General features: G+C 40.0%; 1 protein-coding gene across 1 annotated transcript; it reads left to right on the top strand.

Moving 5' to 3' along the window:
* The first annotated feature begins 32 nt into the window (after positions 1–32).
* DDX6 (DEAD-box helicase 6) lies at positions 33–22143 on the top strand. The gene is made up of 13 exons (XM_006037609.3): positions 33–1998; positions 3648–3711; positions 4712–4816; positions 5992–6121; positions 6734–6880; positions 7120–7214; positions 8227–8349; positions 9167–9295; positions 9836–9952; positions 11428–11491; positions 13827–13928; positions 15181–15360; positions 17820–22143. Exons 1-12 carry the CDS (start codon positions 1799–1801, stop codon positions 15354–15356), a joined length of 1452 nt encoding a protein of 483 aa, XP_006037671.1. The 5' UTR covers positions 33–1798; the 3' UTR covers positions 15357–15360; positions 17820–22143.
* The last annotated feature ends 1040 nt before the right edge of the window (positions 22144–23183 follow it).

Genomic DNA, 23183 nt, shown 5'->3' with positions numbered 1-23183 from the left:
ACGGGGCGGGCAGGGGCTGCCAGACCCCTCCACCCCCGGCCCCGGCCCGGCCCACGCTGCTCCGCAGCTGCCTCCTGCATGGGCGCCCCGGTCCCCGCGGGGCTGCGCGGACTGCACTTGTGTGTTTCCTTTTCACACGTGAAGTACCTGCAGCTGAAATGTCCACGGAAGAAATTCTCGCCAGGGCTTACTCCAAGTGTCTGGCAGAACCACAGTCGCTTGCTTTAGTTCACTGCCCAGTTCAGCTGGAGTCTGTGCTCTGGTAGACTAATTGGGGAAAATAGATATTTTTTATAATTTGGAAAATTCATTTGTGAAATGAGAGATCGCAGAAGATTCAGATAGAGATTTTGCCCTTTTAAGCATGGTTATATTTGAATCTTGTCGGTGGGTTTTTATCGCAGGAAGAAGGAACGTACCTGTCATAAACAGCGTGGGGAGCGCATTGATCAACAGGTTCCTTCTGTTTGCACTGGCTAACTAAAAAGTGCAGCCGTGCAGCGACACCGAACCTGTACAGCTAACCTTGCAGGTCTTGTTTTGAAAAGGTGGTAGCCCTTTAAACCCCTAACCTCATGCTGCAAATTGGGGTCCTTTCATCCCTGTTTATTTAATAAATTCATTTTTTTCTACCTGCAGGGTGCAAATTGTGGGTGTGTGTTAAGCTACTGCATTGACTAGCTTACTATCGTTACCTTCCCAATGCTATGCTCCTACGTTTTACATTTGTGTTCTATGTATCCTCTGAGAACACCATGTGTTTGTTCATTTACTGGCATTTTGAAGGTAACAGGAAACTAGTGATCTAAAACAAATGCATCTTATTTCTAATTTGAGGCAGGTACTAAGTTAACCATAAAAAATGTCTTCTAATTCTGAAGTAGAGTAGAGCCAGGAAGCTGGCATTGGATGGTTTGGTGTGAGCAAAGCAGTTTAAGCATGTCTAGTAGCTTATTTGTTTAAACCTAAGCCCTGACTTAACACGTACCTGGGACATGTGTTTCAAATGATCAGTGCACTCTTCTCCCCCCATTAAGATATTAAATTAGTGATTCAAGCAATGGCGTGACTCCCCAAATCCTCCCAGAAGATAAATTTTGTGGTGGTGTTTTCCTGTCACAAATGATTATGTGGTGTTAACCCTTTCTTTTGTTCTTCTTCAAAAGCAGCTTTATTGCAAGATGGGTAAAATAGTTGCATGACTTGAGCCTGTGTTGCAGGATGTCTGTCTGCAAAGCAGTTCATATGCAGTATCATGAAAGCAGTAGGATTTTTATTGTTCTTTTTGTTTTGTTTTTCTCTTTTTTCGTTGAGCAGAATTTCACTAGGTGCCAGTAGATGTTAGTTCTTTGTTCAGTTAGAAATAACAAGGGGAGCACCATTCATTGGTGGCACTTATTTTTCATTTGAAGTACTGTGTGCTTGTTCTGGAAGTGCTGTCTCATACCAAAAGTTTGCAGTGTCCTGTCAAATAGGGAAATGTGAGTTATTTACACCAAAAGATCTGTGTATTAATTGTGTGTGTTTGCTTCTTTTTCAGATTGAAGTGAGTGATTCAGATATAACTCAACTTTGTTAGAGGGCTTTTTTTAAAAAAGTTGATCCACAGTGCATCAGAGCAAGTTACTACTTACTGTTGAGTGACTTACAGGTGCTTGCCTGCATTGCAATAAAGGACTCATATATTGAGCAAGACTTATTTATCTCTTCGTTTTGGAGAGTCTTATAAACTGTTATTACAGTTTCTGTACTGACTTTCAAAGTTTTGAAGTCTAAAAAGACATCTTTAAAAATAAACATGAGCACGGCGAGAACAGAGAACCCTGTTATAATGGGTCTATCCAGTCAGAATGGGCAGCTGAGAGGCCCTGTAAAACCCAGTGGGGGCCCAGGCGGTGGGGGCACACAAACTCAGCAACAGATGAACCAGCTGAAAAATGCCAACACAATCAATAATGGCACTCAACAGCAAGCACAGAGTATGACCACCACTATTAAGTAAGTATTTACGTAAATGTATGTGGTGTTTCAAACAAGCTGCAGATATGGAGGAAAGTTGTTAGGTTTCTTGTGTTGAAGACTGTTTTTTTTTATACTGCTATTAATTTATTATAATGTTGGCAATGTGAACTTTGATTTAAAAAAATGGCAGTATACTTTGTTTTCTAGGTTAGTGCTTTTCTCTGACAGTTATCTTTTTAACTTACTGGAACATGAAATGTCAAAACTCTTAATCATTTTATGTTTGGTTTTTTTCCTTGAGAGCCTTGGCCTCAAGCAGCACCTTGTTTAAATACTAAGTGAGGCAGGGGGAAGATGGGTATTCATGCACTCCTAGGTCAAGGTACCATGCTGTTGCTGGCGGTTTCAAGGTGATGAAACTTAAAGCCATTTTGTTCTGATAGTTTTAGTCCCTCCCTTTTGTTTAATTTAGAACATTAATTTAACAGATGTTTTTCATTAGATGTTGCAATGTCATGGTTTTAACTGGAGGGAATCCCTCAGCTTTCCTGTGACCCAAACCTTTTTTTTTTTTTTTTTTTTTTTGTGGCTTTTATAAGGCATAAATTCACGTTGGTCTTCTCAGTTTAATATGGCCTTTTAAATTTAGGTCTGAATAAAACAAACATGGAACGACTGTAGCGTCTAACCTTCACCCCCGAATCAAGAATTTCTGAAACCACTTATGAATTTGGTTGTTGGAAATTGGAGAAGGGAAATGTTTTGAACACAATTTCTGGTTTTTGTTTTTTTTTTCATATGGGCTTGAAATTTACTTTTTCTCTCTCTACTGAAGGAATGAAAATTGTAGAAACTTGTTTTTAACATTTTGAAAATACTTGGAATGGCATTCAGCCATATGACAAAAATGAAGTCCATAAAAATGGCTGAGCTGTTAATTTTTGTTGACGCACTTACGTTGTGTTTCAGAAAACTTGAGAAATGTGAGGTTCCGGCTGACTGGACACAGTGAGCTGGAAAGGGGAAGGAAACTTTTCCTTTGTGAAACATCATTGTATAGTTGAACTAATGAATTCTCTGTTTTTTGTCTTTCAAGACAGTACATGCAAGTACTTAGTACTATTGGAAGCAAGGTAAAGGATTATATAGCTTGCTAGCATTTTCTGATATACCAGTTCATACGATCTCCCTCATCCGTCCAGCAATGAGAATAGCCGTTAAAGAAACCTTTGTATATACATATACACACATACACACAGGTATTTAAGGCAAAAACTGTTGGTAATGGTGCCAGAATTGACAGTGGAGATTCTTGATTACTAAAATTACCTGAGATGTTTGGGTAATATTTCTTTTTGACTCTTTTTAATTATGGTCACTTTTTTGGTGCAGCTTCTGCAGTGCACCATGTAAGTGGATGCTGTTTAGAGAGAAGGTAAGTGTTTTGACTGAGACTTAAATCTACTAACTCAGAAATTTTAATCCTCATCTTGTCATGCTTCTCCTTGCCTTTGGTGAATTGTCTATTCTCTCTGAGCTTCAGTCACCCACAGGGAAAATGTTTGGTTTACAGGAGGCTTTAGGCTGCTTCTTTGAAGATAATACATGCTTTGTAAATCACCCGTCATGATTATGGACAAAATAATTTAGTATCTTTGTTTATATCTGATGCTTTCTTACTGTAGACCTGGTGATGACTGGAAGAAGACTTTAAAACTCCCTCCAAAGGATCTGAGAATCAAAACTTCGGTAAGGGTGTCTTCTGATATTTACTGTTTGTGTAAGAAATGCTGCAGTGGCAGCTTGTATTATAACAATCACTTTCTGTTGTGTGGTTATTCCAAACTTGAAAAGTTAATAATATGCACTGTTGGTGGCAATTTGCAAATATTCCCTTCCTCTCAACTCTGATTTTTAGCTGGCATGTATTTTTTTACATTTCTGTGGTATTGCAGAATAGAATCTGTTCTTGATCATTCCTGGAAAATTGAATAAACGATTTAAGTGCGTGTGCCAAGTAGAGTGCTTGGTCTCCAGTCATCTAATCCCTAATTAGGCATGGTATTGTACTGCACAGACTCTTATGTGAACTCTTATTACGAGAAGTGGGTGAAGGGCAGAGGTTGACTAGAACCTAACAGGTAATTGGGCTGGTAAGGCACACCAGGTTTTCTGTCCAGCATACAAGGGAGTGATAAGGTTAGCGTAATGACATGCTGCCTTTTGGATTCCCCACCCTGAATGACTACTTGCCTGTTGATGGGTGGTTTGCCTGGTGGTGGCCTTTCGCATGACTTCAGAGTAGGACTTTACCTGATGCTTCCAGAATCACGGTGAAACACCTGAACTGCTCTGCCATTGTGTCCCTAGAATGGATGTTGACTTATTACCAGGGATCCTGGTTTTTTCTCACTTTAAACTGACAACTGAGGATTTAAAAAAAAAAAAAAAAAAAGTAACCCCAAATCTATATTTTTCCATGATTAAAATGAAATGCTACTAACATATATCTGTGTATGAGTGGTGTTTCATTTAAAACATGGAAAAATGTGGATTTGGGGTTACTTGTTTTCTTAACTGAAAATCGGGTATTTGGGGGTTTTTTTGTTTTTTTAATTGGAGAAAACTAGGTTTCCTGCTTATTACTAAGTTAGGGGTTTCTTCCTCCTTGTCTCCATCCTGCGCTTGTTGTTTTTTTAGTTGCTCAGTCAAACCAGTTCACATTGATCTGCTTTTTTTGGTTTCTCAGGACGTGACCTCCACAAAAGGAAATGAGTTTGAAGATTACTGTTTGAAACGGGAGTTACTTATGGGAATTTTTGAAATGGGCTGGGAAAAACCATCGCCTATCCAGGTTGGTACAGAGCAGATGATTTCTTGTCTCAGACTTCTAAGTATTGGGCATTTGCAGTGAATCAAAGACTTAAGTCTCTTTGAGTTTTGCTTATCTATATTTGACATGCAGTGCCTTTTTCTTGTATAGATATGAGGGTTTTAATCCCCTGTTCAGTAAATTATTTCAAATATGTAAATAATCCAATGACTTCAGTGTTTTTGTGTGTGGGGAGAAGAGAAGAAACTGCTTAGTGTTGACCCGATCTTCTACTGGCAGTCACTGCAGATATATCTGCAGAGATTCTTCACAAATCATTTAATTTCTAACTTAGTTATATGCTTTATCAGAATCGTCTCGGAACTCCCGGGTAGTTCTGTCTCTGTCTGTCTGTCTCTGTCATTCCGATACATGCCTCAATTACTTCCTAGAAAAATGGTTTAACAATATTTGAATATTGGAGGTCATGCAGCTGGTGTTTTTCAGCTTCTTAAGGGACAAACTTATCTGAGGCAATTTGAGCAGTAGCTTATGCTCATATCCTGTATGCAGTCTATCACTTCGTAAATGCTTGGCGCATTTGTGAGATGCTTTTTTTTTTTCTTTTTAATTGTTAAGTGTTCAGCCTTTGAGTCTCGTGTTGCCTCCATAGTTATTTTTCCTTTTCAAACATATCCCTTCTCTTTTCTGTGTGTTTTAATGTTAATCATGAACTTGAATGAATAATGCAAGTATTTTTTTCCCTTACTTTTTTCCTGCTGTAATGGGTGTCCAGTGTTTGGTAGAGATCTCTTATCTCCCTATGGGATTATGTAATTAGCTCCTTTTATTGTCTCCTCCTTTGCTATATCTGATGCCTGAGTATTGAACAGGTTAGAATGTTCCTGTGCAGCAGCTGTTCCACATGCTGCGCTTTATCAGCCAAGGCAAATGGGGTGTTGATTAATGGGATCCTGGGAACAGAGCTCTTTCCACCTGGTGGAAATGGTCTTGCTTGGTCAGCTTTGATATCCATTGTGATGAGGCTACCGGTCTTATGCGTATAGCGTATTAAAGCTTAACTGTGTATTTGCAAGTTGGTGTGTCCCTGATGCATGGGAAGCATTAAATCCTGTTTAATTATAGTTGAGGTGGGGGTTTTCCCTTTTTTGTTTGCTATAGTATTGCATTGATTTCTGTCTCTTTTTGCTTTTTAGGAAGAGAGTATTCCCATTGCTTTGTCTGGTAGGGATATCTTGGCTAGAGCGAAAAATGGAACAGGCAAGAGCGGAGCCTACCTCATTCCCTTACTTGAACGGCTAGACTTAAAGAAGGATAATATACAAGGTTTGTTAAGATGGAATTGCATGCAGCTCCATTTGTACAGGAGTCTATACTCATTGTCTGGCTGCCGCACAGCAGTATAGATGGGATTGGAACATTTGAAAAACAGGTGTCAGTAGAGCTTGATAGCAAGTAGATTTTCACCTAAAATTGATTGAAGGTTCTCATGGCTATCCAGGGAGTATGGACATGTTTCAAATTAAAATTTATGAGGAGATGCATTCAAATGTTTCCAATAGCCAATATTTTCTCATGAGTTTCTCATGATCCTTACCTATGTCCTAAGAAGCATTAGGCGGTGGGCTGAGGATGTAGAAGTGGTGACTGACTTGACTTCCAAGTACCACAGTGGAATACTAATTAACTTTCAGTGTTTGAAGTCATCTTTCCTTAATCTTTTTTAAAAGAAGAATATTGATGTAGTTTTCAAGAAAACTTATTAAAGATTTGTATAACGTTCTTATAAACTCAGTGAAGTTTACCTTTTAAAAAATAAGGTGCCAATTTCAAGGGCTAGTCATATTGAATGTCTCCATGCTTTTGTGGAGAGGGATATCTAAAAGATAAAATAGGTCCTTTAAAATTGTGTGCTGAGGACTTGCTTTTATTTTTCAGCAATGGTGATTGTTCCCACCCGAGAACTAGCCCTGCAGGTCAGTCAAATATGTATCCAGGTCAGCAAACACATGGGAGGTGCTAAAGTGATGGCAACAACAGGAGGAACCAATTTGCGTGATGACATAATGAGGCTTGATGATACAGGTTAGGCTGTTTTGGTCTAAAATGAAATTGCTGCTTATTAGCGGTGTATGGCTAAAACTGCTGGCTTTCAAATATTCTCATGCTCCTAGTAGCTCTCCTCAGGCCATTTTTGGATTCTGTTTGTCTGTTCAAATGTCTAAAACTTTACTTGTGCAACACTGGTTTAACTGACAGTTGTTTTACTTGTATTGTTTGTTGAATCAAAATTCACTTAAGCAATTTGCTCTCTTAACTTACAGTGCATGTGGTGATAGCTACTCCTGGGAGAATTTTGGATCTCATCAAGAAAGGTGTAGCAAAAGTTGAACATGTCCAGATGATAGTACTGGATGAGGCAAGTTGTGCTCTGTTAAATACAATATCTTTCCATGGTGCTTAACAGTGAGTTAAAGTAATATCTCTTCAGGCATGTCCGTTAGGCATAAGTGTCCAGTAAAGGTTGAGAGGCAACCTTGCGGCTGCCTATAAGTTCATCATGGGGGCACAGAATGGAATCGGTGAAGCTTTACTCACCAAGGCGCCCCTGGGTTTTACAAGAAATAATGGCCATAAGCTAGCAGAGAGCAGATTTAGACTGGACATTAGGAAGAACTTCTTCACAGAGTGGCCAAAATCTGGAACGGGCTCCCAAGGGAGGTGGTGCTCTCTCCTACCCTGGGGGTCTTCAAGAGGAGGTTAGATGAGTATCTAGCTGGGGTCATCTAAACCCAGCACTCCTTCCTGCCTAGGCAGGGGGTCGGACTTGATGATCTATTGAGGTCCCTTCCAACCCTAACATCTATGAATCTATGAAATATTCTGCAGACACACCAAAGGGTACAAGTTAGTCACTTCTGGATGTTCGAGTGAAAGTACTCCTAGAGGAAATGAGTTCAGTATGTGCTTGGTTCTGCGTTGGAGAAATTCACTGTTTAATTTGCGTTTAATGTAAAAGGAGATTTTTGGCATTATTTGAATGAATGACTTGTGAATGAAGATCCAGTAAAGAAAAGGCTTTCCCGTTTTACTTGAAACAATTTGGGGCTTAGTATAGTTGGATGCAGAAGAAACTGGTACAGACGGAGTTCCTGATTCATTCTGAGTAAAGAACGGGAAATCTCCACTTTTCATCTCTCAATCTGGTATAGTTTATATTGAGTAAGTTTGAAAGCAAGGCAGGGTAAATAGCATTTCTTAGTGCCTTTGTAGTTTTAGAAGTAAAGCCACCCATAGAACACTGTATTCAAAGCAAGATTTCTCCACCATAAGATGGGGGGAATGCTAGATACGTTTCCGTTTCTGACTTCAATACTATCGAACCAAACTTTGCTGCACTTGCTTAGTTTTTTTTTTTCCTCTCATTGCAGGCAGATAAGTTGCTGTCTCAAGATTTTGTTCAAATAATGGAAGACATTATTCTCACGCTACCTAAAAACAGGCAGATTTTGCTCTACTCAGCCACTTTCCCTCTTAGTGTACAGAAGTTCATGGTAAGTTGAGATGTTTGGAAATTTATTGCCCTGTTGACCCCTACTTGGGCTTGTAAGTCATGGATGGGTAGAGGTTTCCATTACATGCATAGGTAAACATGTGTCCCAATATTAAGAAGAGATTCCATTTGTGTTGCATGAATGATTATTATAAAAGCCACATTCTTTTTGTTGTCGTTAATGTTATTTTGGACACGGATTACTTGCACTGCTTTATGCTACACACACAACATTGTACAGAGTTAATGCTAATGAGGGTGTCTAATTGAATTTCCAGAAAGTATTCCTGTTTGGCCTGAAGTCTTGGTTTATAGATAATCCTTCATAAAATTCTATAGCAGTGCTTCTCAGCTGTTTCAGACATGAGATATTCTTCAGAATGTAAGAGCTCTTGGTTTCCATGTGTTTTTTTTGAGTACAGAAGAACAATACTGTAATTTGCTGTTGCAGAGAACTTGGAAAGTTCACAACAGATGAGAGTACTTTTTTTTTTTTTAAATACTATGGATTCCGGTTTGAAATCTCTGGGTTTATCTTTTGAATCGTGTTTGCATGCTTAGTACTAAGATAGCAGGTACTCTGAATCATGCTTGAAAGCATCTCAAAGCACTCACATGGTGCTGTAGCACCCTGATTGAGCATCACTGTTCTGTAGAGTCCATCGTGTGTGCATGTGTGCACTAGCACAGGTGTTAGGCTACTTCCTCATTGTGAGGAGTACTTGATGCATCTCAAATGTCAGGATTGCTGATTAGATGACAGTTATTTTGATGAATTGGTTTCTTTTTATTACCTTAATTTGAATTCTTTATTTCAGAATTCCCATTTGCAGAAACCCTATGAGATTAACCTGATGGAGGAGTTGACTCTGAAGGGAGTTACCCAGTACTATGCCTACGTAACTGAGCGTCAGAAAGTACACTGCCTCAATACATTATTTTCCAGGGTAAGCAGCAGTGCATTTAGTCAGTACTGGAGCAAGAATCTGAACCACTTATTTCTTCTTGCTGCTTTTTACCTTGCTGGGATCCTATGACCCCAGCTGACTTCCTGCCCTTTGGGCAGGGGGCTGGACTCGATGATCTTCCAAGGTCCCTTCCAGCCCTAATGTCTATGAAATCTATGAAATTCTAAAGGCTAAATTTATAGCTTATGGTGGTAAAGCTGTATTTTTTCTGGCAAACGGATCTTAATCATCTAGAAATGAACAGTGGTGTTTCCTACCAGTTTACTTTAACCTGCCGTAGCTTTTAAATGGAGACTACTAATTTTTCCTGAGCATGTATATTTTTTTGCCACTTTATGCTGCACAGTTCTCTATAGTGAGGTGTGTTTTTGCTGTTCTCCACAAAGTGCTAGTGGGAGTGGCTTAGCTGAAATTCCAAACATGCATGCTTTGCCCTCTTTGAAAGGGATGCAGTCTGTCCAAACCTCAAAGTGCTGTAAGTAAAACGCATCTGTTCTTAACACACTTTTTTGTATTTAGCTCCAGATTAACCAGTCAATCATTTTCTGCAACTCTTCTCAACGGGTTGAACTGCTAGCCAAAAAGATCTCCCAGCTGGGTTATTCCTGCTTTTATATCCATGCAAAAATGAGGCAGGTGAGTGAATTTGCTGGTTCTTCCCAGACTTTCAGCTGGGAAGCGTCAGACTGTTGTCACTATGGTTGTGTCCTTTAGCAGCGGGGAAAGTAGTTTTAGAAATTCGTGTCCATGTTTTAAGTACAGGAACTCCAGTCTGGTTTAGGAATACCAAACTAAACTATGATAGGTACATCTTTGGCAATTAAAACGTGTTTTGTGTGATTCTGTTGATATACAGACATGGAAATAATGATCAGTTCTACCTCTCTTTTTTTTAACCTCCAGCCTTTGAGTTTTTCTGCTGCCCATGTCAATTCTCACTTTTATTTCATCACCCAGCAAATGCCATTTATAGTCTGGGAAAACACTCATAACAATATTATTGTGACATATATGATTTTTAGTTTATACTTTGACAGTTGGAAATAAAAAAACTCAGAACTTCATGAAACATGCCGCTCACTATGCTGATGAGTAATCTAAGCACTTCTTGGCCTGTAAATAAAATAAAACATCATCCTGTTTTTTCTTCCAATATTTAAATTTCAGTAAAAACTTAATCAGTTTTTGAAGCTCTGGATTGAATCACTGGCTGCTGCTTTAATTTTTACAGTATAATGCAAGGCATATTTTTTTGCATGTTAAAGCTATAATTTATCTATTTTGGCTGGTTGTCTCTGACTGGTTTCTCAGTGTTGGCAAGATCGCGTTTGTGTTTGTTTAAAAATCAGAAACAAAATGCTGAGAATTTTGACAGAATTTTGCAAAGCATCAAAATAAGCAATACAACCACATCATCACATTGTAGTGAGAATTTAAGTTAGAGGAAAAACTTTGGATTGTCATGAATCAATTCATCTCTAAGCTATACAGTGAACAGTTTTTATTCCAAAAAATAATTTTCTTAAAGACTAGTAGTCAATATATCTAGATAAGAAATGGTTGTGCCACTAACTTTCAGTTGGGAACATGTCATCCTAAAGACCTATGTAGTGAGACCAGATTTTGTTTTTTCTTTGATTCCTTGTATGTCATTTTAAAGCAAACCTGAAAAGCCACACAGGTTCAGTCTTCCTTAACCATTGACACACTGGTACAGGAACTGACATTGTTAAATTGACAAAACCCTCTTGGATGAACTCTTCAGTTAGTTCAAGCATCTTGCATTTGCTTAGCTTAAGAGTCACTATTAAGCTGATTTAATGTTTATCCACAGAGACTGCTCGCTTCTTAAATCTGTACAGTTAAATGCTGTTACCTGAAAGTTAAACTGTACAAAGAAAGACTCTGATAACTTGATATTTATGAAAGAAAACGCAACAAATGCTTAGTAGTAAAAATTAATGTGTACATTTCCAGGTTTGCGTGTTTCGGTATTCCTACTTTGAGATAAGGAGTTTCGGCTTAAGTGGGGTTTAATTGTGAAATACACACAATAGCTTGGGGGAAAACCTGCTAATATATATATATATATTTTTTTTTTTCTTTATCAGGAGCATCGTAATCGTGTGTTCCACGATTTTCGAAATGGCTTATGCCGCAATCTTGTTTGCACTGGTGAGTGTTTCTTTGTTTTTGTTCATTTTTTTTTTTCAATTCCTGAAGGTAACGATGGAAATTGGATCACTTAGCTTACAGTTAACTACAGCAGCCAGCCCACATGCAATTTGTCTACTTACATAATCAGTGAAAAAAATATTTGCCTTGGAGGACAGCGTTTTCTTCTATTCCCCCTTCCCCAACTTGCATGCATCATTAATGCAAGCTCTCAAAAAATTCTTGTAACAGCTTACATGATATTTCAGGGAGACAGGTTGAGACTGGCTGAATAAGGACAAATGGTGAATTTTTAAATATTCCTTTTCTGCACAAAATAACAGATGGACTGTTTAAGGTTTTTGTGATGGGTGTGTGATTCTGAACTACGTACCAATACGTTTGTTACACTAAGCCTTACTAGTATTGTGTTTAAGTGATTTACGTAAGAATTTTTGCTATTCGTTTTGGTTTTGACATAGGATAACACTTCTAGGAGCTGCTGACAAACATGCTTCTTTCTGCTGTCCTTTTTTGCCACTTCAGTTATATTTTGTAATGTCCTTAAATATGTTGAGTTCTCTGCAGTCTGTGGATGGTTTCACCATAAATAGTTTTTAAAAGGTTGTTAATTAATGGAGTGATCAAGTATCTTAGCAAAATTAAAACACATTAATTAAAATAACTTGTAACTAGAGAGGTTGGTGGGTTTGATTTGTGGGGGTTGCACCTAGCAAACTATTGAAAATCAGACACTTTTTTTAAAACTTTTTTTTGTTTGTTTTTTGTTTTTTCTGTAACTTTAATATTTTTGTGTATGAATCCCACAAGGTCCAGTCCTTGGACCAATGTCTTCGCAAGTGACTTGGATAAGGGCGTGGAAAGCACTCTGTCCAAATCTGCAGATGATACCAAGTTTATGGAGTAAAGTTAACACACTAGAGGGTAGGGAATGAATCCAGGCAGATCTGGACAGGTTGGAAAAGTGGGCAGGATAGGATGCAGTTCAACAAGGATAAGTGCAAAGTCCTGCACCTAGGGAGAAGGAATCGCCAGCATACTTGCAGGTTGTGGGGGGAGGACCTTCTCAGCAGCACAGCAGCGGAAAGGGATCTCGGAGTCATTGTTGACACCAAGATGAACTTGAGTTGCCGATGTGACGAAGCGATCGGTAAAGCTAACCGCACTGTATCATGCATTAGCAGGTGCATGACAAAGGTCCAGGGAGGTGATATTTCCCCTCTATGCAGCTTTGGTCAGGCTGCAGTTGGACTACTGTCCAGTTTTAGGCGCCACACTTCCAGAGATAACCTTGAGAGGGTTCAGAGGAGGGCCACTTGTATGGTTAGGGGCCTACAGGCAAAGCCCTGTGAGGAGAGCTTGAGGGCCCTGGATCTTTTCAGCCTCTTCCTTGGGGGATGGGGGACAGCAAGGAATAGGAGATGCTCTGGTTACCAGGGCACCCCTTGGAGTAACTAGGAACAGCGGTCACAAACTGATGGAGAGCAGATTCAGGTTAGACATCAGGAAAAACTTCTTTACGGTAAGGGGTGCCAGAATCTGGAATGGGCTTCCAAGAGAGGTGGTGCTCTCCTCTTCCTTGGGGGTCTTTAAGAGGAGGCCAGCGCTCTTCCCTGCCCAGGGCAGGGGGTCGGACTCGATCTGATACAGTCCCTTCTGACCCAAACATCTATGAATCTAGGAATATTGATGAAAGTTTAGTTGAAAACCTTAATACGCACTTGCTGGTGTATCAGGAGTAAGTTTATGTAAAATGTCCTTTCTTAAGTGGCAAATGATTAGATTAAGTAGTGTCATCTTTAATCTTTTGCTTTAAATAAGCATTTAGAGATAAGACCATGCAGTGCCAAATAACTCCATGCGGCCTTTTACTTTCGCTGTACAACTTCAGTGTTGACAATACCGTTTGCTGATGAGTGTTTTGGTTTAAGAATTTTAACTTTTCAGCTCTTGAATGCAACAGAAGTAGAACAGAATGATTAAATAAGGTTAAAAAAAAAAAAAAAAAATTAATCCTTCTCCCTCTATGGGTTAAACTACTTCATCTTTAAGGGAGAGTTGGGGCTTGAAACTGATACTTAGAATTGTTCAGATATACGAAATGGCTGTGGTGTTGGCTTCTGTTCCTGATGGGGGACCTTCCAAAATGAGATGTAGAGAGTCAGTCTTCTGTTGGTTCTTAACAATGTTTTTCCACATCCAGAAGTAGCGAAAAGGCTTGACCAAGTTTACAATAGACCATGGTCACAAGAGACATTTGCCATCTAGTTTTTCAAGTACACAAACCATGTTAAAGGAGATCTTATGTTTCAGCTAATATGGAAATGTCTTTCAGATCTGTTTACCCGAGGTATTGATATCCAAGCTGTGAATGTGGTGATAAACTTTGATTTTCCAAAGCTGGCAGAGACTTATCTCCATCGTATTGGCAGATCAGGTAAGGGGAAGGGGTCACTGTTTAGGAATGGCATGTAAAGAAACATGATTAACTACTGTTGGAGTCATTTCTACCTTTTTTTGGAGCTTTGTGAACATCATCTGTAAACTGAAATTGCTAGAAATGAGTAGATTTTCACAAAGTAAAACAAATTGTTATGCAGCTCTTATTCAGTGGGCGGGGGGCAACAAAGTAGATATTCTGTTTTTTAAAGTATTGTTTTGGTGCATACAACAAAACCGGATTGAATGCCTGCGTTCCTGAAAGGTACCCAGAAACAGGGATTTGGCTTATTTGATTGAAATGTGCTCTTTTCTCTCAAAACCAGGGGCAATTTTCAGTAGCAGTTTTAGGAAAACTGTACTTGAATAGCTTGTCTCTGAGTGCATTTTAAGTTACTGCTTCGTGTGTGTGTGTGTGTGTGTGTGTGTGTGTCCCCAGATGTCTTGGCATGAATGAATTTGAGTCATTCTTAGCCAAGACAACTCAAGACCCAATCTTTTCTAACTTAACGTTTCAGTTGCTAATTTTATTGGGGCTGGGGTGGGGGAAAGAGGGGGAAGAGTAGGAAAAATGTGGATTTTGCATTAGATTCCCATTGTAATATAGTTTTAAACCAGTAGTGCTCAACCTCTTTTGCCTTGCGGGCCAGATGAATGATGCCCAGGTGCTCTCAGGGCTGGATCTGGCCAGTGGGAGGGGGTAGGGGAAGCCTGGCCCTGATCTAGCCATCCTGGGGAAAAGAGGTTTGGCCCAGCCTCAGTCTTGCTGTATGGGGTTTGGGAATTTGACAAAGTGGGAGAGGAGTGGGAATATTAATTGCTGCTGCTTCCGTGCTGCCAAACTTTCTGACCTGCAGGGAGTCCCGTGGGCTGGATATCACAATACTGTGGACCAGACCTGGCCCACGGGCCTGGGGTTGAACATCGCTGGTTTAAACTGATGATTGTATTCAGTCACTCAACTTAAATTTACTCTCGGCTGTACATGGAGCAAGAGTCTGAAAGGAGACGGTTCCACTGGGTAGCCTTTGTTGTTTTTGGATGTCTTGGAGTTTTTCTCTCTTTTAAAGTAGTATAAAAATGCAGCAATACCAGGGCATGTGAAACTCAAAACTGCAAATGTACTTGAGGGTTTGGATTTACTGGTGTAAAACTTCTGTTTATTATTGCTGTGTTTATGATCTGTAGTCCAGTCACTCGGCAGCCTGTGGGCTCTAGCAGTAAACCTTTCACTACTTCTTTCTGTGAAGGTCGCTTTGGTCACCTTGGCCTGGCCATCAATTTGATCACCTACGATGATCGCTTCAACCTGAAAAGTATTGAGGAGCAATTGGGGACTGAAATCAAGCCCATCCCAAGCAACATTGACAAGAGCCTGTATGTGGCAGAGTACCACAGTGAACCTGTAGAAGATGAGAAACCTTAACCACGTGCGTATATTACTTTTTGAGTACTGAATTGGGGTGAGTAAAAAGGATGGAAGCAGGCAGGAGTTTGCTGGGTCAGTTCTGCCTTTTGTACCTTAGCGCTCTTTCCCCTTCATTATTTTGTTGGATCTTCTTAACTCTGTATGGTGAGCTCTTGAGCCCTGGAGTAAGTAAGGGGAAAACTTAAGGGTGGCAGAGTTTGACCTAGTGGCATAACTTTGAACTTGGAAATCAGGAAGGTGCTATGATAAGATGGAAGAATGAGGTGCTTTTTGTTCAGTGGATCAGCTCATTAATAGGTAAGCACTGTGTATGTGGGAGTTTAAAAACAAAGTGGCCTTTTCCCCATGCTTCTTGCTTGGCAGTTGCTGACTTGTGTGTTTTACAAGATAAGAATTTTCCATGGTCACAAGGAACACCTTGAATAAGGCAGTGATATAAACAGGGCTGTCTGTGGGATTTTGGACTCATTGCCATTTGTTTATGCAGGAGTCCAGAGGCCCCAATCAAGGTTAAGGCACCATAGTGTGTTGATCTCTGTACAGATGTTCAGTAAGATAAATGCCTAATGTGCATTAAGGCAGTGTTGTGGATGAAATGGGAGAAAGGAGGGTGTAAAAAGCTGGGTTTTTTTAAATTGGCTATTGGGTCTCATTACTGGTTCATAGCAACTTGTAAAGTGGCTCTTCCCACCTCAGTCACAGTTGGTTGTTTTTTTGCGGGGGGAGGGGGTTTGCTTTCTTTACTAACTTACAGGTGCTATGCAGAGGTGAGTCATGAGGAGAAGGCTGTGGCTTTGTGGATCAGTTCAGGGAGGTGTTTGGTTAGCCATTTCTGCATTTTTTTTTAACCCCATGTTATCCTTGAGGCAGAAAGTGAGAGGTGGACACTGGACATGGCTGCCCTCCTAAGTAGAGGTTGAGAGCGAGCCTTGTGCCAAGCGACTACCAAACAGCAGAGCTGAAGGGATAGCCTCACATGTGAGGACAACACTCCTTGCAGAGAGAGATCTTTATAGCTGTAGTTTTGATGGGTTTCTGAGGAAGTAATGCTTATTTCAGAGGCAAAAGCAGAGGAAGCTGTGGTAGTCCATGTAGGAGATGGACAACCTGACGTTAGTGTTTCAGCCGCATTATGAAAGATTTGGGCACTATTTGAAGTGCCCAAAGCAAGGGAGAGGGAGGAGGCAAAGATACTCAGGATAGTAATGTGTGACAGTTCTAGCGGCAATAAGAGAGAGGGGAGCATTTGAGGGAAGATTTCAGCTTGGGTTTGTAGCACCAGCTACAACGTAAGCACTTTAATGGTTCAAGTGAGCAGACTTCTGCTCCGAGGTGGATAAGATGCCCTCTCTGCTCTGCTCCAGGGGCATTTGATGAACCTCTGCTCCCCACGAATCAGAGCTGTGTGAGAGCTTGTCTGTAATCCACCTGCTGGCCACTTGGGGTCTCTCCTTTCAACGAAAGAAATATGGAGGTCTTTGGTCTCCTGCTTAGGCTGCAGCCTTTCCAGTAACAGTGTTTTTGAGTAACACCACCCCCCATTTAGAAATCTGATGTTCCTAGGTTACAACTTGGCAACACGTGCTTCCAAAGCCTGTGCACGCTTGATTCCTTTCCCTTACTTCTGGTAATGTCCCCCTTTTTATGATGGAAAAGCAAGGATAGAATGCAGAATGAAAGTAGATCTTGTTTCTGGGAGCAAGCCCAAGAATATTTATTAGCAGAAGAATGTTATCAGGGTCTGAAATAACTTGTAGCTTATTTATTCTTGAAAAAGCTTAGGGGATGAAACTTTTATGTGAATTAAAAGATTTCATCACTTGCTTCCCCTCTGAAACTGATGGGGGGGGAATCTGGTCAGAGGCCAAGCTCACATGTAGTCGCTATCCAACTGGCTGAGCTGTCCTCAAAGGACAGTCAGACGCATCATGATAGCTTTAACAAGATTTATTGTGTAAGAACTAATTTTAAAAACGTTTTCAGAATGCCCCTATAGGGGTGAGTGCTAGAACTGTCATTTTGCTGTTGTGTGTAGTGTGACATTCAAATGCCATATGGGAATGAGAGGACAAAGTGCTTTTAAAAATGAAAAATTAAAATCTGTTTTTGAAGCACAGTTAAATTAGCCAAATTTGGTTTTCTTTTCTTTTAAAGAGCAAGTTTGCCTTTCCATACATTAAGTTGCTGCCTGCATTTCCTGCATATCATCCAGCAAGAGTGGCAATTTCCTGTTATGTCTGTTAGTTTGGAGATGCATAGCTTTATTTAGCATTATGCAATAATTGTGATGTCCTTGACATCTTTTAACACAAACTCAAGTGCTCAAAGTAGCTAGATGTTTACGGTTACTTTGTGAAAACTGGATTGATCAGAAGTACTGTTAGAATACTGAATCCCTTTATTTTCTTCTGTTTTGAATACAACTTGGAGAAACTAACTGTGGGTTCCTTGTTCTTTTAGGCTTTGATTACAAATGCCAGAAGCTGAAGCCCTTTGATCCGGATCTGTGACACATCATTTCTTTGGGGATATGCTTCTCTTCATGGGTTTTTCTTCACCTTTTCTTTTTGGGACTAAGAAGACTAAAGAGCTCAGCCTTTTTTTTTTCATTTTTTTAAAATTTGGCAGCAAGGAAAAGACAAAAGAAGGAATATCTTTTTTTTTTTTTGGTTTTTTTTTTTTTTTTGGTTTTTTTCCCCCACTTGTTTGCACTGTGTGCTGATTGAACATTAGTTGCACTAACTGCTGGTTTTAATTTTTTTTTTTTCCTTTGGGTGGGAGGGACAGCAAAGGAAGAAGAGAAACCCTGAAAAGAGAAGAATCTTGATGAACACAAGCTTGTCTACGATTTTCAAATTCTCCCAACAGCTGACTGAGTGCATTTCAACTTCTCCCTGGTTACTCATCTGTTTTTAAGCTAAAGAGCTTGTTACTTATTCGTGCAAAGTGCCTTATGCTATGAGACCATTCAGAATATCACCTTTCCGATGCAGCCCAAGGAATCAACAGCTATTTTTTTTTTGTTTCAGGTCAAAGTCCCCAACCCTTCCCCTTCCTTTTCCCCACAGTACTAAAGGCAGGACTAGGAGGTGAAAGTTATTAGTAATGTTTTTGTTTAACTCTTTTGTTGTTTTTTTTTACTTGGAGGAGTTGATATGCAACTGCAGTTCACCCATACTGTAAATACGTGTATTTAAAAAAACAAACAAACCAACTAAAAATCTGGGCTGATTAGGTGCAACATCATCGCTCCAGAAGGAAAGAGCAGCCTGTCATCTTTGCAGGAGCCATATGAAAAGCCCTTATGCTCTAGCAGAACACTAAAGACTGGTTTCTAAGTCTTCATTAGTAGTTACAGCACTTGATATGTAGACTTGTTTCAGAGCCATGGCCCTCTTTCCTCTGGTGCAATGTGTCCCATAGAAAATCGGATGTGTATACTTGTACAAACTTTGTAAATACGTTGTTTTTTTTCTGTCTTGGGTTCATATATAACTTTTTTCTTTTTTGATGAAGGTTGCTGGGGTTAAAGGAATTAGATTGATTATGAGAGCAGCTAAAAATGAGAGGGGCTCAGTTTTCTGCAACACTAAACATTGAAAAGTGCTCTGACTCTGAAGGGCAGACCTCTACAAGTTACCCCTGTGAAGGGTGGGTTTGCTCTGGTGCTTGCAACACTGTCCTATACTGCTTTCTTGGAAGAGATTACTTCTGGGGTTGAAAAGCCTCAAAGTCTGTAGCTCAACCTGTTTGAGATGCTCTTCGATTTCCCCCTTAGAAACTTCAGGAACTTTACCAAGCTCTGAAGGGGGCAAAGACCTGTGTTCCACCATGGCACGAGGGAAATTCTGCAGGTATCAGTGTTGTTGAGCAATACGTATAAGGCATGGATTTAGGTTTAAAAGAAACTATAAAAGAAATACTTGCATAAACTGACAGTTCCGGAGCTCTATGGGATTGATTCACCTCCTACAGCATTGTGCATACTCTGCCCAAAACAACCTTACATAGACTCTCGAGCAGGTAAGGGCAAACCCCTTCTAACTTGTGAACGTCGAAGCTGCAGAAAGCTGCTTGACACTTTCTATGTTTTGGCACGAATTGCTGTCTGTCATTTTGCATTGTATATTGCTGGAAAATGCTTTATGGTTAAGTAGTGTTGCTTTAAATTGTGCCCCTCCCAACATGCTTGATGTTTGGCCTGATCTACAGGCAAAAGGAGTGAGACAAATCAAAACCAGTAAACTTTTTTTTTAATTCCCTTTTATCTTGTTCAACAACAGTTTTGCTAGGAGGCACCTGGAAGACGGTGGTCCCTTTTTGCTCAGTCACACATTGTGTATACAAATGCTGCACTTGCACCATGCTTGCTTACCTGGATAATTAATCAACTTAATTTCTCCCCAGTTTGACTTTTTATAAAAAGTGAAATTGTTTGGAAAAATATAGCAAATTCTTGAGTATCAGAAATAGGCCCAGGTGCCTCCTGGCAACAGCTTTCTCAAGGTGGAAAGACTTTTTGTTTTTGTTTGTTTTTTTGTTTTGTTTTGTTAATTTTTTTGTCTACAGTGACTCCATAATAGTAGCAAAAGCTGCACTAAAGTACAAACTCAAGAGCTTGGTCACAGGCACTCTGTGATCCACATAACTGCATCCAACTGGCAGGTACTAAATGTAAACAAGTAATTTTGGGGTGCTTTTTGGGGGTGGGGGGAGGGAATTTGTGGGTGGTAATGTTGACCAAAAGTAAAATCTTGCTCTTGTACTGCAGCCAGTTTGTTTGGTTTTTTTTGTTTTTTTTCCAATGAGACAAAGAGGGATCATTTTAGTGCAACAAAGATGAAAATGTGTAAATAAGTTTTGTATCCTGTGACAGGGCATGCACATATAACAAGAAAAGGATAGCCATGCTGAGTCAAGTGTGTGCTCTGCTTGGGTTTGTGGCAGATCAGCCTGGTGCCATGCTTTGGTCCCTCTTGAAGCACAGAAATTTTAAAAATGAAAAGTATTACTTTAAACGTGGCCTCTGATTGAGGATTGGCACTTAGCTAGACTGTTGGGGGCACCGTTCTAAAGTGGCTTCTTCTCAAGAAAAGAAGCGGTCTGATTCTGGTGCCAGTAGGCTATCTCTAGATGTATACGATCTTGCAAAAGGAAAGATGCTCCAACTGACTAGGTTAATCCTAGTCCTTTTTTTTTTCCCTCCCCCCTTAAGTAATATATAAAATTAGACTTCCTTGGATTTCTTCTGGCTTACTCTTACAGATTACATGACAGACTTCATGTTTATCCATTGAATTGGAACAAGTCTCTGCTTTTGGTAATAAGCCCAACATCATAACATTTGCTCTGGCCGTGGTGATGCTCTTAATGGGCTGTTGAGCATTTTGCATACCTTTTTATTAAAAAAAATTCCTTCTAGGAGCCTAAAAGGTTAATGTCACCTTGCAAAACTGATACATTTATCTTCCAGTAGACATGGAGACATGCAATTCTTAAGCCTTTTGAAATATGACTAAAATATCTAGATGGGTTTTTCAACATACATTGTCCAGATGCACAGCGGTAGCTGGAGGGTTTTCCCCAAGGGGAGTGGGGTGGGTTGGTCTCAAATATTTTAATTTTCAGAATGAGATGGGAGCATCTTTCCTTCACCTTTTGCTTTGTGTCTATGTGGGTAAGAACTTGAAAGCTTGACACAGAAATTGCAAACATGTTTGTATTGAACCATCTCATTCTGTTTAACTTTGTTCTTTGTTTTAGTGTGGGGAGGGGGGAGGGTGTCTGCACCAAGGATTTAGAAATGCTTCCGTTGCTTATATTCCATCAGTGATTGACACAGTGCAGGGATGAAGAGACCATCAATTTGCCTGTATTTTTAAAGTACACAGACTTTTTTTGCCAGGAGTCCAGTTCCATTGGAATGATCTTTTGTTGGCCATGGACTTGCTAATACTGCTGGTGCCAAGGAGCTTATTGATTCATGGGAACAGAGTGAGCTGTGTCCTTGAATAGTGGTGCTGCCACTAACACTCTTGGTTTGGACCAATGTAACCAAATTGTTTGTACTGCCATGACCCTTTCAGTCCAATTGTAAACCAAAATTTCTCTGTCCAATTAACATGTGGTCTCTGGAGTGAAGAGTGCGTGTCAGACAGCTGAGGAAGGAGAGGTGGCAGGAGTTTGCTCTGAGCTTTGCTCCCTCCACTTCTTTCTTTTGTTTTTAGCCTGGTGTATTCTCCTACTGGAAGCATTGTTAAATTCTAGGGTAGACAAAACTGAGGGGAGGGCTGGGTTGTGGGGTGGTGGGGAGGGATAGGTTTATTAAGATACAGGCTTCCTGTATTTTAACCAATAATTGTTGGGAAAGGGTGTTTGGAGAAATATAGACAATATTCCCTTTATTGAAAGAAACTGGAACTTTTTCAAGCAAAAACAAAACAAAACACATTTTTTGTTTTGTAATTCAAATGAGGCTTTATAAAGCATTAGTCCCTAGTTAAAGGGGCTATATTCCACTGATAACAAGTGAACAAGGACTAGAATTTGGAAACATTCAGGGGAGGGAGGGGGAAAAATTGGCTTTCTGTTTAATTGGCAATTGGCAAACTGTCCAGTGCAGCTCAGTTTTTGTTGAGAAAGTTTATCTCTGTATGTACTTATATGTGATGGAAGGCTGTGACTATGTGAGAGTTTTCACTGAGTTCATAAGAGTATAAGAAAGATGAATGGTAAAATCCTGATTTTGTTAATAAAGCTCACTGGAACACCAGAACGGTGTTGATGTCCGTCTTCTAACAGGCTTTTTGTGGTACTGAGTAAAAGGTTGGTTCTTTCCTCCTCCTATTCAAGACTTGTGCATTTGCTGCAACCCTGAGCATGTCAGTGCTTCAAAGTGGCCTAAGAAAGAAGCAGTAATTTTAAACACATGTCAAAAGGTCATTACGAGCACAATAGTAACATTGCAGCTGCAGCAAACAACAGCAAACACCCTCTGGAAGAGAGATTTTTGTCTTGTTGGGAGGGCTTCCCAGTGTTTGTGCTAACTTGAGCTGAAGCTGCTAGATGGTCCATGCAGTCCATCTTGCATGAGTTATATTAGTGTTCCTTCATTTCAGATTTCCTTTGGCCCGGAAGTTAACAATGCCTTGCATTATACAAACTTTTCAGTTATCCTCTGGAAAAAAAAATTAAACAGTGACACATTAACTTACTACAGAAAGACAGTAGAGCAATCTTTGTCTGTTATAAAGAACTCTGAAAGGTCACAGCAGATAGAATGCTTTTAATGCTGTGGATTTCTCTTTGAAATCTCTAGGTTTATCTTGTGAATCATGTTTGCACACCCAGCAGTCCTGACAATGTGGCACCCTTGAAAGGGTCTCAAGGCACCCTAGAGTGCCATGGTGGAGAAACACTGCCCTATGAAGATCTGGGTTTCTGGTCATCTGAAGTCAAAAGGAAAAGATGTGTTCTGTGTAGTTTGTATGGAGTTTTGCTCTTAGCAGGATTGCTCTGACCAATAAGGCCTGAGATTGCTTAGGCTGTTATAGTACATCAAAATTTAAGTACGTTAACTGCTGCTTGAGGGGAAAAAATTACAGATCACTGCCTGCAACACCTTTTCTCAACTGGAGGACAAGCATGATCTTTGCACAGTGCCTGCATATACTGCCCTAACGAATTGATTATCACGCTTGCGGATATCAGATGGATTTCAACCTGTAACTCGATAACAAACTAGCGAACTTCGCACCTCCTTTCAGCCCTGTGTGCTGTGTTTACCACAGTGACCACTCTATCAACAGAGAAGGGGGGTTGAGT

The sequence above is a fragment of the Alligator sinensis genome, unplaced genomic scaffold (genome assembly GCF_000455745.1).
Source record: "Alligator sinensis unplaced genomic scaffold, ASM45574v1 scaffold1352_1, whole genome shotgun sequence".
Classification (NCBI taxonomy): domain Eukaryota; kingdom Metazoa; phylum Chordata; order Crocodylia; family Alligatoridae; genus Alligator; species Alligator sinensis.
This window is presented reverse-complemented; position numbering and strand designations above follow the sequence as displayed.